The sequence below is a fragment of the Lemur catta genome, chromosome 1 (genome assembly GCF_020740605.2).
Source record: "Lemur catta isolate mLemCat1 chromosome 1, mLemCat1.pri, whole genome shotgun sequence".
In the NCBI taxonomy this organism is placed as follows: Eukaryota; Metazoa; Chordata; class Mammalia; order Primates; family Lemuridae; genus Lemur; species Lemur catta.
Window position 1 is genome coordinate 189,372,014 of NC_059128.1, and position 19,494 is coordinate 189,391,507.

Below are 19,494 nucleotides of genomic sequence, written 5' to 3' on the forward strand. Positions count from 1 at the left end.
AGAATCTCTAAAAATTGTTACATGTGATGAATTCATTAAATTAGGGTTAATTACCAAATCATTGAAGTTGACTTTTTGGTATCTTCCTTTAATTTGGGAGGTGGTTTCACAGGTACTTATTACCATATTTTATACTTTTATATGTATACTTTTTTAAATTCATGTAATAGGAGATCTAAATTTTTTGTTTATGATGAACCTATTTTTGTTTCTAAATTCTAGCCTTGACCCTGGGGTTTTTTTCCCCCCTCCATAGCCTAGGTAGTAGTAAACTGACTATAGTTAAGACTATTTTAGAAACAGCTGATTCTACTAAAATAGTTACACAATTTTAGAAATGGCGATTTAGTATCTCCTGTTTCTTTTTGTTTTCCTTCCTCCAGTTATGATCTGCAGAAACGAATTGCTGAAATGGAAACTCAAAAGGAAAAAATTCATGAAGATACCAAAGAAATCAATGAGAAGAGCAGTATACTGTCAAATGAAATGAAAGCTAAGAATAAAGATGTAAAAGATGTAGAGAAGTAAGAATCTTTTGGAAAATGCTACACTAGAAAGATTTAGTCAATTTTATGACATGTGTGTCTATATATAAACTTACTGCCGGCACATTAGGAGTGTAGTACATTTGCCAGCATATAAAGTGGTCTTCTTTTGAAAAAAAAAAAAATCTTTATTGTTCGGCATTCAATTCATCATTGCAGATTGAATGCCCAACTCGGAAGTCATAAATAAAATAGTGGGACATGCTACCCCCTAGTGGCAGAAGACCGTAACAAAAAGTAAAAATAAATATTTGACCTGACCGGTTAACCTTTTCATGGTCAACAAATGTGATTCAGAGGTAGAATTTGAGTTTTTCTAGATAGTAGGGTCACGATAAAATTTTTGGAAGTCTATGTGCCAATATTCAAGTACACCAGTGTCTCTTACCTATGTAAGTTTCTTTTTTATTCTTTAAAATAATTTTTACTTTTATGGTAAAATTTTTATATACTTAGACATTTTAGTCGCTGGAAAATGTAGTATTTCCTGTCCAGCCTCCATAATCACAAGTTTTAACAGCTTTTTTTTTTTTTTTTTAATCTGTGAGGGAGATCAGCTTGTAGTGAGAAAATTTTAGGTTCCTACCTAAAGAGAGCTTAAGATGTTTATAGAGGAGGTGTTCTAAGAAAGATATATAACATGGCTTTAAAATATCTGAATATGCAAAGTGATGACTAATAATTTACTTGCTTTGCTAGGAAACTGAATAAAATCACAAAATTTATTGAGGAGAATAAAGAAAAATTTACACAGCTAGATTTGGAAGATGTTCAAGGTAGGGAAAAATTAAAACATGCTACAAGTAAAGCCAAAAAACTGGAGAAACAGCTTCAAAAAGATAAAGAAAAGGTAGGTCTTTGGAAAATCCTTAAAATTTTATGACTGAATATCATACCTACTTTTATTATTTCTCATGAATGTGCTTGCCCCTTGTTGCCTAAGCGAATGCGTTAGGATTCTGAATGCTAAGTATTTTAAAATTTATCTCTGAACATGATCCCCAAGGGAAACCTTGGATCCATCAGTTTCAAACTTACAATAATATATGTTACTGAGAAAGCATTTACCAAATCAGGAATTCCATTTTAGTGATTTTAATTTTTCTAGAGCAGTGATTTTAAAAAGTTACTTTGATTAAGTATTATAGACTTTTAAAAATATTACCTGTCTTCTACAAAAATCAAACTCAGTATCAGAGCATAATTTTTAAAAAGAGGCATGGCAAGGATCATAATTTGCAACAGAGGGTTGATTAGCAATTCTTAAGATTTAAAAAAAAAAAATGAAATTTACACCAGAATATGGAAAAGCCCTGACTTACTAGGAGCCAGACTCTAAGTATCTATTAATTTTGAGTCTCTTAAGCTGTCATAGCCCTATATAATATTAATAGATATGACACCTAAACCCCACCCCTCCCAGCCACAAAAAAACCTTCATTCTATACAGTTACGTAGTAATTGTAGTTTAGGCTCTGCTTTACCTTATAAGCATTTTCCAGATATGTTTGTTTACAAAATGCTTTCTGCTCAGTAAGCTAATAAAGACTATGTTGAGTAGGTGTTTGAGGAACACTATATTTTGGGAAATGTTCAACTTCTCTGATGCTAGATGGTCAAAGCAGACAAAATGACAAAGATTTGGGAGTAACCCCAAATTGGACAGCTTTGTCCTATATGGTGACTGGAAGGGTAAAGTTGTGAAAGATTTTAGGATTTGGGGGGCATCAAGGAGGAAGTGAAGATAATTTATGGTAAGTTATGTTATACTGTGAAGGATAGTTTAGAAAAGTCCATATGACCAGAGCATGTTGATATGTCTAAAGAAGGATAATTACAGTCTGAAATCAGGGGGAGAAGGGAGACAGACCTTAAGCCCTACCAGGAAGAATTTTCTCTCATAAGAAATCAAGAGTTTATAGAATTAGTTTTACCATGAGACTGAGAGAATATAGAAATGGCAGTGAATGGTTAGGAAAATATTTGTTAAAGCCAGCTAGTTCAAATTTAATTACAAAGAAAGCAACAAAGACCTAGAGGACCCTGAGAATAAGTCAGATATTGATAGTATTGGATAGCCTAAAGGTGTATGTGCCTGTAACTTTCATCTATTTTATAATCTCAGGTTGAAGAATTTAAAGGTGTGCCTGCCAAGAGTGAGAATATCATAACTGAGACAACAACTAGAAGCAATGTCCTTGAGAAGGAAAAAGAGAAAGAAGAAAAAAAATTAAAAGAAGTTATGGATAGCCTTAAACAGGAAACACAAGATCTTCAGAAAGAAAAAGAAGTAAAAATTTTTTATCAACGTTTGTGTTGGTGGCCTTTTTATTTTCTTTAACTTGGAGAAAATAACTTTCTTTAGCTTTACTTTTTTCAGTAATACTAAAAACTGTTGAAAGGAGAAGTTTGGGCTTTTACTATCTAACATTTTTAAAATTAGCCTAGACTTAGACTTGTTCCTCTTATTTTCTACTTTCCTGTTTTTAAAAAAAGTTAATGAGAATTTGTGGTGGTTACAGAAAATGTAATATTGTCAAATACAGTACTTTGATCATTATATATGCCACTCTTATACCTGTTTAATAATCACCACATTTTCTTTTTCATCTCTTAAATTATTTGCCATAACTAATAGGTTGCCATCTATAAAACCCGGGCCACACTAAGCATGGGTATATATGTTTATATAAAGTACCTAGAAAGAAGTTAATAAATGTTAGCTGTCATGTTATTTTAGCACTTTATTAATAAAACAAGAGAGCATGAAGTTGTCACACTGATACACATTATCGACCCAACAAGAGTATAAACATGAAGTTATCTATGTTTCCCACAGCCTTTTTTTTTATATTGCTGAGCATATTAAATGCACATTTTAATAGATAATGGTAATTGAACTGACTGCATAAAAGGTCACTGACCTAATAGGCTCTGCTTTGCAATATGGCCATGTTGTAATGTCACACTACAAAACTTTATGAGTGGGATACCTATATGATAAAGTGGCAGTGGACGGTGCAGTAGCTTTCGTGATCGAATACTTTATGGATAGTGGATTTTCACTGTTTGTTCATTTAATATATATTGAGCATTCTCTATGTGCCTCTCACTCTGTGTTAATGACAAGCTAGGACTTAATTTAAATTCCTCAGCATAATGTAAACATTTTCAACATAAATATACTTGAGGAAACTTTCTGCTGAATATTTCTTATACCTGATAATGCAGAAAGCGTGTGGAATCTAGAGTTTAGATCCAACTTTGTTTACTTTTTCAATCCTTTTTTGTTTTGATATCTAAAATGAGCATACTAAGATCTACCTCACAAAGCTCTTAGGAAATCAATTGGAAAAAGTGAACATTGACAACTAGGCAAAAAATGTTAGTTTAACTCACTTGTAAGAATTCTTTATTTCTACATACTATGCTTGTAGACTCTCCTTTCTTAAATTGAATTTAAGATGTATAGTTTCCATTTCAGTTTAGGTTTTAGAAATAGATATATTTCAGATTTGATGGACTTATATTTTAACAGAGTCGAGAGAAAGAACTTATGGGTTTCAGCAAATCGGTAAACGAAGCACGTTCAAAGATGGAGGTAGCCCAATCAGAACTTGATATCTATCTCAGTCGGCATAATACTGCAGTGTCTCAGTTAAGTAAGGCCAAAGAAGCTCTAATTGCAGCTTCTGAGACTCTCAAAGAAAGGAAAGCTGCAATTGAAGATATAGAGTCAAAGCTCCCTCAAACTGAACAAGAATTAAAGAAGGTAAATCTTTGTTTCTGTATTTCATCTGAACATTGTCAACACTAGATTTATAAATTTGTGATGGTGTTTTTAATCTCAACATCTAAAGTGAGTGGTACGTAGATTAAATATTTTTTTCATTTAGTATAATCTTGAATGAATGTGGTCAGCACTTGAGTATTGCATGTGATATGAATTGAGACTATCAAGAAACTATTAATATATTCTCCCCACAAGCATCAGACAGCAGATAACTACTAACCACACCCCCCATGGAAGTAATTTAACAAAAGAAAGTTTGTGTGTCCCCAAATCTTAAGTAGAGGCAACTCATGTAAGGCTAAATGAAAAGCATAAATAAATAGATATATATTATGAATATGCAAACAGCTGTCTTAGTGTACTTTTCTATTTTTGAATTTATGAATGTAATTGCTTCTCTGATGGTACTCCAAAATGTTATAAAGTAATCAAGGTCTATTGTTTTAGCTCATCGGTGCCCTCCCCCCATCCTTGAATGAATTAGATATCTAAGGAATTTCATAAACTTTAATCTCCAAAGCCTCATTAGTCGTTAAGCAAGATGGCAGTAGAAAATGCTATTTGAAGAGAAATTATACTGAAAATATCTTTTTCATTTTAGTAAATTACACAGTTTGGTCATCAGGGAATTACATGACCATGTATAATTTAAATGTAAATTGAATTACATCCAGTGACTGCTTCCATCTTCCTGGTGATTCAGTTTATTTTTAGATAAATTATATCTATAACTTAGTTTTACTTTATGCCAGTGCAACAAGTAATAGAAATAATTTAAAGCCAGGAGATAGGGGAGAATACCAGTTAGAAAAAAAGGCTGCTGCTAAATTGGAGATTGAGAAACAGAATTTAGATTTGTGTGTGCTGTGTGTGTTTCTTCTTGTTGACATTTTTGTATAACAATAGGACTACCCAGACATTCTTTCTCCCCTTCATTTCCCAGATGTTCTTTTATTTTGTTTTCCCTTCATTTAAGGCAAAGCATAGTATAACTATAGTCCTACCTGGTCACTCATACCTAGGGTCCTGTTCCTAGGTCTGCTTTTAATTAGGGCAAAAGTTAGCAATTATTAGGGCACACTCATGCATGACTGTGTGATGCCAAACTAGGATTTCCATAGCCCTGGCTCCACTTTGTCTATCAGGAGGGAATGCTCCTAGAACCATATTATACTTAAGCTCCCTTTTATTGACCCAAATGATTTATGGTCCTTTTAAAACAAGAGAGCCTTCCATATTTTTCAAAACCAAACCAGCAGTTGCTATATGGTAACTCAGTTCTAGTTCAAGTGTTTATTGTTGGTGTTTTACTTCTTTATTATTATTTAAGCATTACAACTAATTCAGTGGTATGGTTCGGTATATTTAGGAGCTAATGCTTCTGGGTTTCTTTTTTTTTTTTTTTTTACTTCTCATTTTTAGAAAGAAAAAGAACTTCAAAAACTTACACAAGAAGAAATAAACTTCAAAAGTTTGGTTCATGATCTTTTCCAAAAAGTTGAAGAAGCAAAGAGCTCTTTAGCAATGAATCGAAGTCGGGGGAAAGTCCTTGATGCAATAATTCAAGAAAAAAAATCTGGTAGGATTCCAGGAATATATGGAAGATTGGTAAGGTAGATTTATTGGGGAATGACTTTACATTTTTTTCAAGAAAGACATTAAATGTTTTCTTTACCTTGACTTAACTGTATATTGTCACTCTACATAAAATAACATTCATTTTTGTTTTAAGAGACATTTATTTTTTAACATTTTACTCTTACAGTTTATTGGGTTTTAGTTACTTAGTTGTGGATAATTACAATTATTTTATACATATCAAGGAAAAAACTAGTAATGATAAGCAGACTTAGAACTACTTTATCCTTTTCTTAAAACTAAAAATTTAGCACATCTGTAGTCTTAGCTACTTGAAGCCAAGGTGGGAGGATCGTTTGAGCCAAGGAGTTCTCCAGCCTAGACCAACATAGTGAGTCTCTCTCTTAAAAAATTTTTTTAATTGATGTTTTGGCTTTCATACAATTATACTTAAGGTTTTGACGAGGGTTTAGAGAAATCAACAGGGATAATCTTAAAAACCTAAGGCTATCAACAGTGGGGATCATTATTGAGGCTCAAGGAGGGGAACTGTGGTCTGGAGGAAAAAGGGAAATTAAATACCTCAGCCTCATTGGTCTCTTGCCCTCCAGTCTTCCAGCTGATACCTCATGTTGGCTAAAGCTTGAGAGCCAAAGGAGCCAGCTGATGCAGTTCCTTAGTCAGCCTTCCAAGGAAGAGAACAGAAAGGGTGATTGAGAAGGGTAAATGAAAGTGACCCAGCAAAGTTGTTTTTGTGCTGTGTCTTATATCAAGTGACTTGTGCCTTATTTTCTTGACGATTTACAATTTATCCTACGTATTTACTCTCAAGAAAAACTAAAGTCAGTGAATGCTGCTAAATAGCTTAATTAGTAGATTGATAAACAGACAAATGCTTCATCAGGACTTTAGACAGCTTTCAATAACTCAGTTTTATAAGTTATTTTATTTATAGTACATTTAGGTTTCGTATCCTCACATTATGTATTTTCATGAAATGAATACAGTTCTTTCATTTTGTGCTCATTAAAAATTCAAACTATGTATCTATAAACTTTTTAAAGGTGGCTTAAAAACTACTTACATTGATTGCCTCTACAAAAGGGGAAGGTTGGGAGTGAGGACACTTAAAACTTTTTGTTGTGTAACTTTTTTGTCCTTTTTAAAAACCACGTATACATAATTTTTCAATTAAAAGTTATTTTAAAAATCTGTGTGAATAGTAATAAAATGATCCTCTGCCTTTTGCCTAATTCCTTTTTCTCCCCTCTAAATTATTAGGGGGACTTAGGAGCCATTGATGAAAAATACGATGTTGCTATTTCATCCTGTTGTCATGCATTAGACTACATTGTTGTTGATTCTATTGATACAGCCCAAGAATGTGTAAACTTCCTTAAAAGACAAAATATTGGAGTTGCAACCTTTATAGGTTTAGATAAGGTGGGTATTCTTAATAAGCTACCTGTAATTAACTTTTTAAGTGCTAAGTGTTTTTTGGTTTTGGATTCTAGCTTTTTCTTCAGTCAGTGAACACCTGATAAGATTTGAGAATTATTTTAGGTTCTGGGATTGCACAGTTACCAAAAACAAAAAACAAAAAACAAAAAACTTTGTAGTGCCTCCACTAAAGGAATATACATTCCAGTGTTAGAGTGACCTCCAGTGTTTGAGTGACTGGTAGTTTGTTTCTAACTTCATCATTAATGACTACTTTTTTAAAAAAAAAAATCTTTATGGAGGTATGATTCACATAGAATAGGGGCTGGGCGCGATGGCTCACGCTTGTAATCCTAGCCCTCTGGGAGGCTAAGGAGGGCGGGTCGTTTGAGCTCAGGAGTTCAAGACCAGCCTAAGCAAGAGCGAGACCCCATCTCTACTAAAAATATAGAAAGAAATTAACCGGACAACTAAAAATATATAGAAAAAAATTAGCCAGGCATGGTGGTGCATGCCTGTAGTCCCAGCTACTTGGGAGGCTGAGGCAGTAGGATCTCTTGAGTCTAGGAGTTTGAGGTTGCTGTGAGCTAGGCTGATGCCACAGCACTCTCACCTGGGCAACAGAGTGACACTCTCTCAAAAAAAAAAATAAATAAATAATAATTCACATAGAATAGAATTCACCATTTTAAAGTACACAGCTCAGTGGGTTTTAGTATATTCACAAGGTTATTCAACAATGACCACTACCTAATTTCAGAATTTTTTTATTACTTTGAAATGAAACTCTGTAGGTGATAGCATTCACTCCCCATGCTCCATCTCCCACAGTAACAACTAATCTACTTTTTTGTCTCTATAGATTTATCTGTCCTAGACATTACATATAAATGGAATCATATAATATGCTGCCTTTTGTATATAGCTACATTTACTTAACAGGTTTTCAGGTTCATCTATGTTGTGTTACGTATTAATGTTTCCTTTTTATTGCCAAATGATATTTCACTGTACGGATAATACCATATTTTGTGTAACTATTCGTCAGTTGATAGACATTGGTGTTTCCACTTTTTGACTGCTTTGACAATAATGCTGCGTGAACATCCATGTACAAATTTTTATGTGAACATGGATTTTCAGTTCTCTTGGTTATATACCTAGAGGTGGAATTGCTAGATCATATGGTAATTCCATTTATCTTTTTGAGGAACTGCCGAACTGTTTGCACAGTGGCTGTACCATTTCCCACAAGCCACTGGGTTCCAATTTCTTAACATCCTCACCAACATTTTTTGTTGTACATCTTTTTGATTATATTCATCTTAGTGGATATGAAGTGGTATATCATTGTGGTTTTGATTTGCATTTCCCTGATGACGAATGATGTTGAATATCTTTTAATGTGTTTGACTATTTGTTTATCTTCCTTAGAGAAATGTCTGAATCCTTTGCTCATTTTTTTAATTGGTTATCTTTTTATTGTTGTAAGAGTTTTTATTCTGGATACAAATCTCTTTTCAGGTAATATGATTTACAAATATTTTCTTCCATTCTTTGGATTGTATTTTTACTTTCTTGATGGTGTCCTTTGAAGCACAGAAGTTTTTAAATCTTAGAAACCACTGCCTAATTCAAGGCCACAGTGATTTACCTCTTCTGTTCTCTAACAGTTTTATAGTAGCTTTTACATTTAGGTTTCTAATCTATTTTGAGTTACTTTTTATATGTGATATAAAATGGGGATCCAACTTTACTTTTTTGCATGTGGCTATCTAGTTGTTCTAGCACCATTTGTCGAAAAGACTATTCTTTCCCCATTGAGTTTTCTTGGCACCCTTGTTGAAATCAGCCAAGTATAAATGTAAGGGTTTATTTCTGGACTCTAAATTTTATTACTTGTGCTGGTACAACACATTGTCTTGATTATTATAACTTTTTAGTAAGTTTGGAAATCAGGAAGTGTGATTCTTCAAATTTTGTTCTTTACCAATATTGTTTTGGGTATTCTGAGTTCTTTGAATTTCCATATGAATTTTTAGATTAGTTAGTTAGTTTCTGCCTGAACAATAAGATGAGGGGATGGGAGGCTGGTGACTGGGATTTTGATTGCATTCAATGCAGGTTGCATTGAATCTGTAGATCAGTTAAGTAGCAGTGCTGTCTTAACAATATGAAATCTCTGATTCATGAATAGGGGATGCCTTCCATTTTATTTAAGTCTAATTTTATAACTTTTGATGTACAAGTCTTATGTCTCTTTCATTAAATTTATTCCCATGGTTTTCGGGTTTTCTTTATGATAGTGTAAATGGAATTCTTAATTTCATTTTCTGACTATTCATTGCTAGTGTACAGCAATACAATTTTTGTATATTGACCTTGATTCTGTAACCTTGCTGAACTCATTTATTAGTTTCAATAGCTTTTTTGTGTGATTTCCTTAGGATTTTTTATAGATAAGATCATACCTAGAAGAAATGGCATGTTCTTTATTATATATATGTTTTTACTTTTAGATGGCTGTATGGGCAAAAAAAATGACCAAAATTCAAACTCCTGAAAATACTCCTCGGTTATTTGATTTAGTAAAAGTAAAAGAGGAGAAAATTCGCCAAGCTTTTTACTTTGCTTTACGGGATACCTTAGTAGCTGACAACTTGGATCAAGCCACAAGAGTAGCATATCAAAAAGATAGAAGATGGAGAGTGGTAACTTTACAGGGGCAGATCATAGAACAATCAGGTAATAGTTTTTCCTGACATTGAATTTATTTTATCTTGTTGGGGGAGACATCTAAGACTGACTTCTCTCCCCTGTTCTGTAGGTACAATGACTGGTGGTGGAAGCAAAGTAATGAAAGGAAGAATGGGTTCATCAGTGGTCGTTGAAATCTCTGAAGAGGAGGTCAGCATATCTAAAATTGTAGTCAGACTTTTTTTTTATAAACAGCTTTATTGAGGTATAACATACATACTACAAAATTTGGCCATTTTAAGTGTAATGTATTCACATTTTATTTTTTTTTTTTTTTTTTTTTTTTTGAGACAGAGTCTCACTTTGTTGCCTGGGCTAGAGTGAGTGCCGTGGCATCAGCCTAGCTCACAGCAACCTCAGACTCCTGGGCTTAAGCGATCCTACTGTCTCAGCCTCCCGTAGCTGGGACTACAGGCATGAGCCACCATGCCCGGCTAATTTTTTTGTATATATATTTTTAGTTGGCCAGATAATTTCTTTCTATTTTTTTTGGTAGAGACGGGGTCTCACTCTTGCTCAGGCTGGTCTCGAACTCCTGACCTCGAGCGATCCACCCGCCTCGGCCTCCCAGAGCTAGGATTACAGGCGTGAGCCACCGCGCCCGGCCCACATTTTAAATTAATAGATATTATTTTTTAAAAGTGACTGGGGGGCTTATATAAACACCTTTAAAGTTCTAAAAATAAAACATTAACTGGAAAGCACATGTTCAACATTTTTAAAATCTATTACATTTGAATAGTAAGGATATTTCACAATTTACTTGGCCATTTTTAAAATAATTCTTTAAGGTGTAAGTATAGCAAAGACTTCTGATGTGTGTTTCCAAATCTTAATTTCAAAATATTTTTGTGCTTACTTTATATTTTCACAAGTAGTATATGAGAATGACAAAATGTCCAGGAAAAACTACTGTGTTCCATTATTGCCCTCAGAAAACTATATGTACTTTTCTCTTGAGTTGAAAACATGTTCTTAGATGTCCTGGATATTTACCTTTCCAAGTGTTGTGCCTTGATATTTTTTTTTCCCCGTATTTTCAAAATATAAGTTTATATCCTTCCACTCAAATATTTGAATGTTATACCTTTGTTGAAATAAGAAGTGAGTGTACAGCACTTAAAGTTGTCTTTCCATCTGATTAGGTGATATAGAAATTAGTTGAACATTCCTGAACTTTTAGCATTAGGGATTGGAATTGGACTCTTTATTTTTGTTCTACTCTTTAATATCAAAAGTTTGAGTTTTCTTCATAAATTGAAGAAAATTTGCTGTCAGTCTGAAGTGACTCTTGGGGAAAGCTTCACTGGTACTTCTCTTTGTAGGTGAATAAAATGGAGTCACAGTTGGAAAAAGAATCTCAGAAATCACTGCAAATCCAAGAACAAAAAGTACAACTTGAAGAAGCAGTAGTCAAGTTACGGCATAGTGAACGAGAAATGAGGAATACGCTAGAAAAGTTTACTGCAAGCATCCAGGTATTCCTTTTGTGCATGCATTTGTGTGTATATCGACATTAACTGAAACTTGTAGTTCAGCAGTTTAGCAGAACCACTTTGCTTTTTGCTTATAGTTTTAAAATATAAGGGAGAAGGGAGAGTGGGTTTCAAAGTAGGTCTAATTCTTGATTTTGTTTGCCTAGTACTATGGATGATGCCCTGTCACAGTGTTGCTCCAGACATAGCTATTCCTATTTTCTATTTGTATTTCATAGAAACATGACTTATTTAGCAGCCACATGACCCTTTATTTTTCTTCTTTTCAAAGTGGAATGTTTTCTTGATCATGAAAAAGCAATGCATGTCTACTCTTTTTTATAAAGAAAACAGTTTTCAGAAAATACCCAATGATCATCACCTTCAACTTTTTTAAATACCTAGTTTGCATGTAATATATTTATATGTTAATAGCATATATATGTGGTAATATGTATATAAAGTGTGCATATGGCTTTTTAAATGTCATACTAACTTTTCTTCACTTAATATCTATTAAAAATTATGATTTCTTTCTTGTAGGTATGCCTTTTTACACTCGTCCCATTATTTCCTTAGAAAAGATTTCTAAAATTATGTGTATTACATAGTGTGCATACAATGTTTAAGACATTTGTTGCATAATGCCAAATGGTTTTCAAAAATAAATTTTTGTTGCAGTACTAGTAGCATATGCAAATAATTATTTTTCCAAGTCTTTGAACACTAGGGTAGTCTTTAAAATGTTGTAAATTTACTACTTTGTGATCTAAAAATGGCATTTTAACTTGTTTTTGTGATGAGCTTATATGTCATTTCATGTTTCTTGGCCATTTTCATTTTTTATATTCATGTTTTCTGCCCTTTTCTTGTTCATGTTTATCTTTTTCTTAGATTTTATTTGGGTTGTTTTTGTTTTTGTTTTTGTTTTTTTTGAGACAGAGTCTCACTTTGTTGCCTGGGCTAGAATGAGTGCCGTGGCGTCAGCCTAGCTCACAGCAACCTCAAACTCTTGGGCTTAAGCGATCCTACTGCCTCAGCCTCCCAAGTAGCTGGGACTACAGGCATGCACCACCACGCCCAGCTAATTTTTTCTATATATATTTTTAGTTGTCCAGATAATTTATTTCTATTTTTAGTAGAGACGAGGTCTCACTCAGGCTGGTCTCGAACTCCTGACCTCGAGCAATCCACCCGCCTCGGCCTCCCAGAGGGCTGGGATTACAGGCATGAGCCACCGCGCCCAGCCCCTTTTTCTTAGATTGTAAATACCCTTTTTTAAAATTCAAAATATTTAAAGTAAATGTTATTGTTACTAAGTTAAAATATTGACCTTAAATGTTAAAACATTTCTGTAGCGTTTAACAGAGCAAGAAGAATATTTGAACATCCAAGTTAAGGAACTTGAAGCTAATGTACTTGCTACAGCCCCTGACAAAAAAAAGCAGAAATTGCTAGAAGAAAATGTTAGTGCTTTCAAAACAGGTATGTCTAAAGATAGAAATATTTTTTGAGATTGTCAAAGTTTGTAATGTTTAAGGATAGCAGTTTATAGAATAATAGCTAGAAATATTAGATACAAGTCATTGCACTGTTTGATGGTTTTTGTTATTACTTAATTCTCATAAGCCTACAAAATAAGTACTGTTGATAGCCTCATTTGACAAATAAAAAAACTGAGGCACAGAGTGGTGTATATATAATTTGCTTCAGGTCACACAAGTGGTAGTATAGGAATAGGTGGTATAATCTGATTCCAGAGCTTATGCTCTTAATTTCATACTTTGTATACTTTGGCCCTAATCTTTGCAAAAACTCTTTGAGATAGTAGTTACAGATGTAGAAAACTGAGGATTTGGAGAAACTAAGTCACTCAAATAATAGACACAGAAAATAAATGGTATGCACATGAAAAAAACTGTTTATTTGAAAACTTAAATTTATTTTCCTTTCAGAACTTTTTGTTCTTGTGCACATATACACATGTAAGTGTTCTGCCAAATTACTCTTTATTGAAGAAGGGGAATTCATATCGTAGGCTCATAGGTAGAGTTGGCATTATAGCCTTATGCATTTGAGCAACTCTGCTGCTTTTTCCACATTGGCTTCAGTCAAACATAGGTGTGCACCTTACTGGAGGAGTGGGGAAAGGTGGGTTATACCACAAACCACTTCCTGGCTTATGTCTTAGCTAATGACCCCAGCAAACAACAGTGAACCTTCATTATATTCTAAGAAGGACCCCTGTTTTTACAGTTTGTGAGCAAAGGAAAATAAATACTGATTGTCCATTCAAAAGAACTAATTAGAGTGGAATTAGAGCAATTGTCTGAATGCTTCAAAAATGAGGGAATTTCCTTTCAAAACAAAGAGATAAAAAGATGTTAAGTAGACAGATGACCACTATGCACATCATAAAGGGATACCCATGTTAATTTTTGTGTGTATCCATATTTATCTGCACTTCTAATATTCAAGCATTCACTCAAATAGCATCTGCTACTGGCCAGGCTTTGTTTTAGGTGCTATTGATAGAGGAGTGAACAAAATAAAATCTCTTTTCTAGGAGCACACATTTAATATGGTACAGAGATATTTGAGTAGAGACCCAAAGGAAGTGCAAGTGCTAATAACCATGTGGATATTTGGGAGAAAAGCATTCTAAGAAGAGTGTAGAAGAATAAATGCAAAAGCTCTGAGCCAGGAGTAGGCTAGGAGCAAAAGGAAACCACTACAGCTAGAATAAAGGATGGAGGAATCCACATCCCCTGGGGCACCCAAATTCATCCCTTTCCCTACACATAACCTTAGTATTTGTTGTGACTGTTTTGATATGTAAGGGTCAATTGAAAGGCCTAAAATGTGTATCTGTGTTGTTTTTTTTTTTTTTTTTTTTTGAGACAGAGTCTCGCTCTGTTCCCCGGGCTAGAGTGCTGTGGCGTCTGCCTAGCTCACAGCAACCTCAAACTCCTGGGCTCAAGCGATCCTCCTGCCTCAGCCTCCCAGGTAGCTGGGATTACAGGCACGCACCACCATACCTCGCTAATTTTTTTCTATTTTTTAGTTGTTTGGCTAATTTCTTTCTATTTTTAGTAGAGATGGAGTGTCACTCTTGCTCAGGCTGGTCTCGAACTCCCAAGCTCAAGCGATCCACCCACCTCGGCCTCCCAGAGTGTATCTGTGTTCTTATTTGAAAAGGAATCCTTGACTTTACTGGGGACTAAAGTTTCTCCTTTCATAGAAATGCTAAATATTATCAGTAGACTGTTGAGGACCCATTTGTGTAAGCATACCTTTAAGATTAAATATTTGCCTTTACATTATACTTGAAAAGTTATCTCTCTGGCTAATGTCCAAACAATTGAGTAAAGGGGGCAAGGTGGAAGCAGGGGAATTAGTATGCTATTGCAGTAATTCAGGGAAAACATAATGACTGATGACTGTATAGTTTTTAACTCTTGAACATATTTGTATTTTTGAATAATGGCTGTAGTAAATTCTATCTAAATCTGTACAAACATTTTTAAGATAAATTGTTAAATATAGAATAGTGGCTTCAGAATTACAGATTATGTATGTTACAGTTTTCCTTCCTACTTCTAGTAGACATGGTACTATAGATATATGGTGGGTACTTAAAAACAAGAAAGAAAATGCTCTAAAGAATCTCTTTGGGAGGAGATTCGGGATAGAAGCCTTCCCAGCTGCATGCCTGACCTACTCTCTAATTATTGTAAGTAGTGGTGCTCTACCCTACAAGAGAGCCAAGCCCATAGACAGCTTAATGGAATTTCAACCTCAAAGAGCAAGACAATTCCATCAACAAATGCAGTAAAGTAGACCTGAAAACAGCAATTACTAGTGTTAGCAATATATTCAGACTTGCATGTATTTATTAATAATATCCTTAGGAAAATAAGGAATCTGTAAACTGCCAAAAAGGACAGGGTTGTTTGTTTGTTTGTTTTAAAGACCCAGATAGTGATCTCAGAAATGTAAGTTGAGTGTTAGAATTAAACTCAATAGATGGGCTGAAAAATCAGGCTAAAGAATTCTTTGATAATGTAGTGCACAAAGATAAATCGGAAGAGATTTGGGAGGTCTTGAAATTCTAATATCTGCCTAACAAGAGAGAAAAGATAGAAGAGAGGAAACAGTAGTTTTATCTGTTTAATCCTTTTCTCAGCAAATCCTACTTCCCTCTTCCTGTGCCAAATACCTATATAACCTCAGGAACTTTGTGGGAATCCCTTTCCACCAGTTAGCTCACCATTTCTGATTGCCTTTGTAGATGTAGGTATTCTTGATAGCTTGAATTCCCCACCTTTTTGCTATCTCTTCATCCTTCCTGTATTATATAGTGATTAGGATTCAAGTATAGAGAAGAGAATCCACTCAGGCTGGTGTAACTAGGATTTGTGTGGTGTATGCACACATGTGTGTTATATGTGTAAGCAGGGTATTAGATTGTTTACAGAATCATTGGGATAGCTAAAGAAAGTTTCTAGATTGAACATTCAAGAATAATTTCCAGAGCTATTCTGCAGAACCATCAAAGGAGCTACTAGCTCTTCTCCAAATAGAATTCTCTCCAGTTGGGAAGATGTCCACTACAACTACCAACAACAAAAGCACATTATACCCACTATAATTCACACAATCAAAGTTGGTGCCACTGCCTGCCAATACTCATAAAGCTATTGACTAGATGTCAGAACCTCTAACTCCATCACAGAAAATTCAGACTTCTGTGTGACTGCTTGTCAGCAGAAACATCCAATTCATCACTTGTGCCTTCCAGATTATTCAAGTACTTTTGATTGAATGGACCTAGATTATGTCTAAACCCTAGCTGCATGGCAATCTGGGAGATGTTAACTTTGTCACAGGGAAGAGCACCAGTTCATCATATCTTCTCCATTTTGTTATAACGTGGTGGACTGCTGATTTAGGTTAGCAAAAGAAAATAACCACAATTTCTTCACCATGGGCAAATTAATATTGAGTCAGGCACATAATTTATGGCTAAAAATCATTATGCAGCCAATAGTCCAGGAAATACCCTAAGAGAAAATTGAAAAAAAGCTAAGACCATGAAGCCATTAAGAATAAATGGGCATTTTAACAGCCAAGCCAAAGAACTTAACTTTGTGTGTTGTTATAACACCATTGTTCTGACATAGAATATTCTAGTTTTTTAAAGGTGCTTTTCCCCAAATTTTTAAAATGGGTTTTCATGGATCATGTTGTCATTGAAGAAATTTACATCTAACGTGATGCAAATTAGCATAGAAACACAAATTAAGTTCTTTATTTTTTTATTTCAGAATATGATGGTGTGGCTGAGAAGGCTGGTAAAGTAGAAGCTGAGGTTAAACGCTTACATAATATTATCGTCGAAATCAATAACCATAAACTCAAGGCCCAACAAGACAAACTTGATAAAATAAATAAGCAGTTAGATGAATGTGCTTCTGCTATTACTAAAGCTCAAGTAGCAATCAAGACTGCTGACAGGTAGAGTATGCGTACTACCCTAACCTGTTTTTCCCTTCCCTACCTGCATATGGGAAAAGGGTTAATGCTTAAAAGTAATGCTCCATTAATGTTTCTCTTACTATTGTTAAACCTATCTGACATGTTATTACCTAGTAGGACTTTTTCATATGACCAATTTAAAAAACTGGTCAGCTATCCCTTGGGAAAGTGCAGTTACTCTGTATGACACCTCAGTTGTTATGAGGGCATAGAAATCAGAGTTTTGTTTCTCCGGTTTAGGAGAGTAGTTGGTGCTTAATTTAAATAGATGTAGGCCATAAGGGAAAATAAGTATAAGAGTCAAGAATGGGATCTCTTAGCAAAATTGCCTTGGTAACTTAAATTTTTAATTAGCTAGAAGATTTCATTGTCTCGACTAAAAAAATTTTATCATCTTGTTTTAAAATTAATCTTTAGACTGTCTATTGAAGTGTTTCTAAAATAAAGTCTGGTATGTATATAAACATGGAAATTTAAACAGCTGTTTCTTTTTTCTTAAGATTATAACAAATTGATTATCTTGGTTAATTCAGTGCCTTTTGCTCAACGATTAGGAACTAATAAATCATTTTTATTGGTTTTTAACAGAAGTATGCTTAAACATATTTGTAAAAGTAGAAATAACTTTATTAAGGGAAAAATAGGCCCACCCTTTTGAGAAGTACTTGTTGCCCTGTCTTGAACTTGGGGGTAATTATTTGAAGGTATACTCTCTTGAGTGTAGAAATTTAAGAATAGTCTACTGGACAACTTTGCATCAGAGTTCGATGATATTAGAAGTTTGTATTATATAGGAAAACTCATTCATTTGTATTGAGTTTAATATATAACTTATCCCACAAGTGTTTATATAAACCTATAAAAACTTGTTTAAGGATGGTTTAGTAAATCATGAATTTGGAAATCTGTTGGGAAAAAAAGTCGCATTAAATGTCATGAAAAATTCTGTAGGTTTTCACGAGCAGAATTATTACATTTTTAATGTGTCATTTTGTTTCTTTAGAAACCTTAAAAAGGCACAAGACTCTGTCTCTCGCACAGAGAAAGAAATAAAAGATACTAAGAAAGAAATAGATGACATAACAGCAGAACTAAAAAGTATTGAAGATAGAGCAACAGAAGTTGTACAGAACACAAATGCTGCAAAGGTGAGACTTCTTTTGAGGGGATGATATTTAAAGAAATTAATAAGTTGGATATATGACATCAGTGCTTTGAATATAGTAAGGCTATAGGTTAAAAGTCTTCTAACTATAACTATAAACTTTTATTTGTACAATAAAGATACGAGTACCATATTATAACTTTTCTGTCTACTAAAATGTTTTAATTAATTTAAGATGGAAGGAGCATTGGGAGAGATTGCTAATTCCTTCTTTTTTTTTTTTTTTTTTGAGACAGAGTGTCACTTTGTTGCCCGGGCTAGAGTGAGTGCCGTGGCGTCAGCCTAGCTCACAGCAACCTCAGACTCCTGGGCTTAAGCGATCCTACTGCCTCAGCCTCCCGAGTAGCTGGGACTACAGGCATGAGCCACCATGCCCGGCTAGTTTTTTTGTATATATATTTTTAGTTGGCCAGATAATTTCTTTCTATTTTTAGTAGAGACGGGGGTCTCACTCTTGCTCAGGCTGGTCTCGAACTCCTGACCTCGAGCGATCCACCCGCCTCGGCCTCCCAGAGCTAGGATTACAGGCGTGAGCCACCGCGCCCGGCCGCTAATTCCTTCTTTGAAATGTCAAAATACGTGTTCTGTTTGGGAAGATCATATTTTTAAAAGTTCTTGATCTTTAGGAATCCTTACCAGAGATCCAGAGAGAACATCGTAATCTACTTCAAGAACTAAAAGTTATTCAAGAAAATGAGCATGCTCTTCAAAAAGATGCACTTAGTATTAAGTTGAAACTTGAACAAATAGACGGTCACATTGCTGAACATAATTCAAAAATAAAATATTGGCAAAAAGAGGTGAGATTGTTACCATTTAACTTTGATTTTAACATTCTTTATGGAAAGTGGGGGTTAAAAAATAGTTACAAATTAGTCACAACTTGTTTTTGTACCTGTAATTTGTTGTATTGGGTTTCTTTTAACAATTAATTGTAGTATTGTGCTTTCTCTCTCACCTAAATCAAACTTTTAGATTTCAAAAATATCATTGCATCCCATAGAAGATAATCCTGTTGAAGAGGTTTCAGTTCTAAACCCAGAGGATCTTGAAGCAATCAAGAATCCAGATTCTATAACAAATCAAATTGCACTTTTGGAAGCCCAGTGTCATGAAATGAAACCAAACCTTGGTGCCATTGCAGAGTATAAAAAGAAGGTGTGAATGAACTGTTTATGTATACTAGTCAGAAATTCTTTCTAG

General features: G+C 34.2%; 1 protein-coding gene across 6 annotated transcripts in view; it reads left to right on the forward strand.

The window, feature by feature from the left end:
- The window catches only part of SMC4 (structural maintenance of chromosomes 4), a 33,672-nt gene that overhangs the window by 12,336 nt on the left and 1,842 nt on the right, over positions 1-19,494 (forward strand). For all 6 annotated transcript variants that reach the window (XM_045539563.1, XM_045539564.1, XM_045539565.1 and 3 more), the window contains 14 exons: positions 384-524; positions 1,245-1,395; positions 2,671-2,835; positions 4,084-4,317; positions 5,761-5,946; positions 7,198-7,359; positions 9,876-10,101; positions 10,184-10,263; positions 11,439-11,591; positions 12,947-13,073; positions 16,916-17,105; positions 18,130-18,274; positions 18,918-19,091; positions 19,267-19,449. In XM_045539563.1, the coding sequence (XP_045395519.1) occupies positions 384-524; positions 1,245-1,395; positions 2,671-2,835; positions 4,084-4,317; positions 5,761-5,946; positions 7,198-7,359; positions 9,876-10,101; positions 10,184-10,263; positions 11,439-11,591; positions 12,947-13,073; positions 16,916-17,105; positions 18,130-18,274; positions 18,918-19,091; positions 19,267-19,449 (2,317 nt within the window). The remainder of the gene's footprint in view (positions 1-383; positions 525-1,244; positions 1,396-2,670; positions 2,836-4,083; positions 4,318-5,760; positions 5,947-7,197; positions 7,360-9,875; positions 10,102-10,183; positions 10,264-11,438; positions 11,592-12,946; positions 13,074-16,915; positions 17,106-18,129; positions 18,275-18,917; positions 19,092-19,266; positions 19,450-19,494) is intronic.